This window comes from Mandrillus leucophaeus, unplaced genomic scaffold (assembly GCF_000951045.1).
Source record: "Mandrillus leucophaeus isolate KB7577 unplaced genomic scaffold, Mleu.le_1.0 Scaffold104, whole genome shotgun sequence".
NCBI classification, from domain to species: domain Eukaryota; kingdom Metazoa; phylum Chordata; class Mammalia; order Primates; family Cercopithecidae; genus Mandrillus; species Mandrillus leucophaeus.
This window is the reverse complement of record NW_012098543.1, coordinates 1,710,214-1,713,740: the sequence shown is the minus strand read 5'-3', so window position 1 is coordinate 1,713,740 and position 3,527 is coordinate 1,710,214. Positions and strand designations below refer to the sequence as shown.

Sequence of the window (3,527 nt, the reverse complement as noted above, 5' to 3'; positions counted from 1 at the left end):
AAATAAGTTGTGCTGTTATGTCACAGCAAACTTATAATCATTTTGACCCAAAATGCTTGCTTCATCAGAGTCCCTGTTAAAAAAAAAAAAAAAAAAAAAAAGGCTCTGTGGGGTCAAAGTGCTGACAATGATTTAAAGAATTCCCTGCAGTTAGATATTTATATTGATTAAATAATTTGAAGTCAATGATGGAATAAAGCTAACTCTATCACTGATATCTATATCAGCTTTCCATTCTATTCCAAGACATTGAAAGTGCAGAGTCTTGCTGGGCTGTCTCACACCTGCAATCCCAGCAATTTGGGAGGCTCAGGTGGGAGGACCACTTGAGCCCAGGAGTTCGAGGCTGCTGTAAACTAGAATTGTGCCATTGCACTCCAGACTGGGCCCCAGAGTGACACCCTCTCTCTTAAAACAAAAGTTTGGTGTCAGAGACATATTGACTCACTAGTGTAGCTTCAAATACATTACAAAATCAGACACAAAATATCTCCCCTAGTTTGCCTCCTTTTCCAGAATTTACCAGATACCAATGAACATTAACGTATGACTTTTTTTTTTTTTTTTTTTTTTTTTTTTGAGAGGAAGTTTCGCTCTGTCGCCCAGGCTGGAGTGCAGTGGCATGATCTCAGCTCACTGCAAGATCTGCCTCGCAAGGTCATGCCATTCTCCTGCCTCAGCCTCCTGAGTAGATGGGATGACAGGCACCCGCCACCACGTCTGGCTAATTTTTTTGTATTTTTAGTAGAGAGGGGGTTTCACCGTGTTAGCCAGGATGGTCTCAATCTGCTGACCACGTGATCTGCCTTCCTAGGCCTCCCAAAGTGCTGGGATTACAGGCGTGAGCCACTGCACCTGTCGATGTATGACTTTCATATACAGTTTCTCTAATATGGTCCAGAAAGAGCTAAATGTGCATCCAGATGTGGGCTCTGAACAATCCCTGCTGCCCAACATCACTGACAGCACGGGGTCAACAGCCCATCTCCATCCATGTCTGGTGTGAGCCCTTCCCAGGGCCACGCCTAGTGGAGCCTCTTCCCAAGCTCATGTCACTAGTTTATAGGAGATAGAATTTAAGTGAAGATGAGAGGGACAGAGAAAAGGCATGGGTGAGTGCGAGCAAACGTGTGAGGTAGAACGCTTCACACTCAGAGAAGATTGGCTACTACAATACCTGGCACTTCAGAAAGCAGATAGAAGAATCCACTGAGGAATATCACTCACCTGAGGAAGAGCCATCCCTGGATACTTTTCTTTGCTCTTCTTGGTGGCTTCCTCATGTAACATGAGGCTTTGGAAATCCTGTATGTGAAAAAAAAATAAGAGATTTAATATTTAGAAACCATTCACTCCTTTCTTGTGACAAAACACACACATGGGGGAGACCTCACCCGAGAGAAAGATGGTCCTCTGCTGCCCACTGCACCAGAGATCATGCAGAGATAAGAAAGTGGCACAGGAGGACATACAAGGGTAATTTTGACCCGTTTTCAGATCTTGCTCCCTCCTGGAAAAGTCCACACACACACGCTGCAGCAGGACACAGACCTTCAGGCCACAGATCTGCCCTAACCAAACCCCATGCAGAGCACAGCCCCCTCACCTCCCTGTGGATCACAGGCTGATCTCAGCTCTCAACATGGAGGAAACTGCCTTGACGTTTAATGCTGGACACAGACGAGGACCACCAGCGCCATTGTAAGTATTATTGAGTGTGGGTCCCATCCTATGATAATAGCAATCTTTGATAAAACAAAATGCCAGTAATCCCAGCACTTTGAGAGGCCGATGCAGCTGGATCCCTTGAGCCCTGGGGTTGGAGACCAGCCTGAGCAACATGGTGAAAACCCATCTCTACCAAGAACACAAAAATTAGCGTGGTGCAGTGGTGCGCGGCTGTGGTCCCAGCTATTCTGGAGGCTGAGGTAGGAAGGAAACCACCACTTCTCCTGCTGCCCTCCTCCCTCCCCCTTGCCTGGTTCATAAGACAGGAGGAAATGAAGAAAGCAAAAAGTCAGAAAGAAACAGAAGTAAGATAAATAGCCAGACAACCTTGGCGCCACCACCCAGCTCCAGTGGTTAAAAATAATAATAATAAGGCCAGGCGTGGTGGCTCAAGCCTGTAACCCCAGCACTTTGGGAGGCCGAGATGGGCGGATCACGAGGTCAGGAGTTCGAGACCATCCTGGCTAACACGGTGAAACCCCGTCTCTACTAAAAAATACAAAAAGCTAGCTGGGCGAGGTGGCTGGCGCCTGTAGTCCCAGCTACTCAGGAGGCTGAGGCAGGAGAATGGCGTAAACCCGGGAGGCAGAGCTTGCAGTGAGCTGAGATCTGGCCACCGCACTCCAGCCCAGGTGACAGGCGAGACTCCATCTCAAAAAATAAAAAATAAAAAATAATAATAATAATAATATCAACCCCCGACCTAAACTACTTATGTTACCTGTAAACTCTAGACATTGTATGAAGAAGCACTGCAAAACTTTCTGTTCTGTTAGCTGATGCATGTAGACCCCAGTCACGTTCCCCACGCTTGCTACATCTATCACGACCCTTTCATGTGGACCCCTTAGAATTGTAAGCCCCTAAAAGGGCCAGGAATTCCTTTTTTGGGGAGGTCGGTTCTTGAGACGCGAGTCCACCAATGCTATGGGCCAAATAAAGCCACTTTCTTCTTCAACCCATTGTCTGAGAGGTATTGTCTGTGGTTCATCATGCCACATTTATTGGTTCCCTGACTGAGAAGCCAGGTGATTAACAGAAGGTCAAGGCAGCCCCTTAGGCGGCTTAGGGCTGCCCTGTGGAGCATCCCTGTGGGGTACTCCAGCCAGCTTGAGCAACATGGATTCTGAGAGCACTCCTGGGTAGGCATGTGCCCCAGAAAGATACCTAGCCTGGCCGTCCGAACTTGCAGCGCAACCAGTGTGCTTATTGTAAAGCAATAGGATATAAGAAGGATATTAGAAGGACAAGTGCCCTCAGCTAAAAGGAAAACAAGGTGGCTCAGAGCAGGAGGCCCCAGAAGGAGGCCTGTGCGATATAGCAGAAGAGTTACTGAACTGAGGAGGACCGGGTTCAAGTGCCCCCAAAGAGCCCATGGTCACGATGACAGGGGCAAAGACATTGATTTTCTTATCAATACCGGTGCTGAACATTCAGTAGTAACCACCTCGGTTGCCCCCTTATCCAAAAAGACTATTGATATAATCGGAGCCATGGGAGTTTCAGCAAAGCAAGCTTTCTGCTTGCCCCAGACTTGTACTGTAGGAGGACATAAAGTGATTCACCAGTTCTTGTACATGCCTGACTACTCCTTGCCCTTGCTAGGAAAGGACTTACTTAGCAAGCTGAGCGCCACCATCTCTTCTACAGAGCACGGCTCTTTACAGCTGAGGTTACCCGGAACGGGAGTCATTATGCCCCGTTACGGTCCCCTGGGAGGAGGAATGGAGACTTTTCTTAACTGACCCAGGCCAAGAGATAAGACCAACTCTGGGCCGGGCGCGGTGGCTCAAGCCTGT

General features: G+C 47.9%; 1 protein-coding gene across 1 annotated transcript in view; it reads right to left on the bottom strand.

Annotated features, from left to right (window-relative positions):
* Positions 1–3,527, bottom strand: part of LOC105539789 (zinc finger protein 816-like) — a 21,437-nt gene that overhangs the window by 12,200 nt on the left and 5,710 nt on the right. Inside the window, exon 2 of the mRNA XM_011980218.1 lies at positions 1,228–1,305. Coding sequence (XP_011835608.1) covers positions 1,228–1,290 — 63 coding nt within the window. The 5' untranslated portion in view covers positions 1,291–1,305. The remainder of the gene's footprint in view (positions 1–1,227; positions 1,306–3,527) is intronic.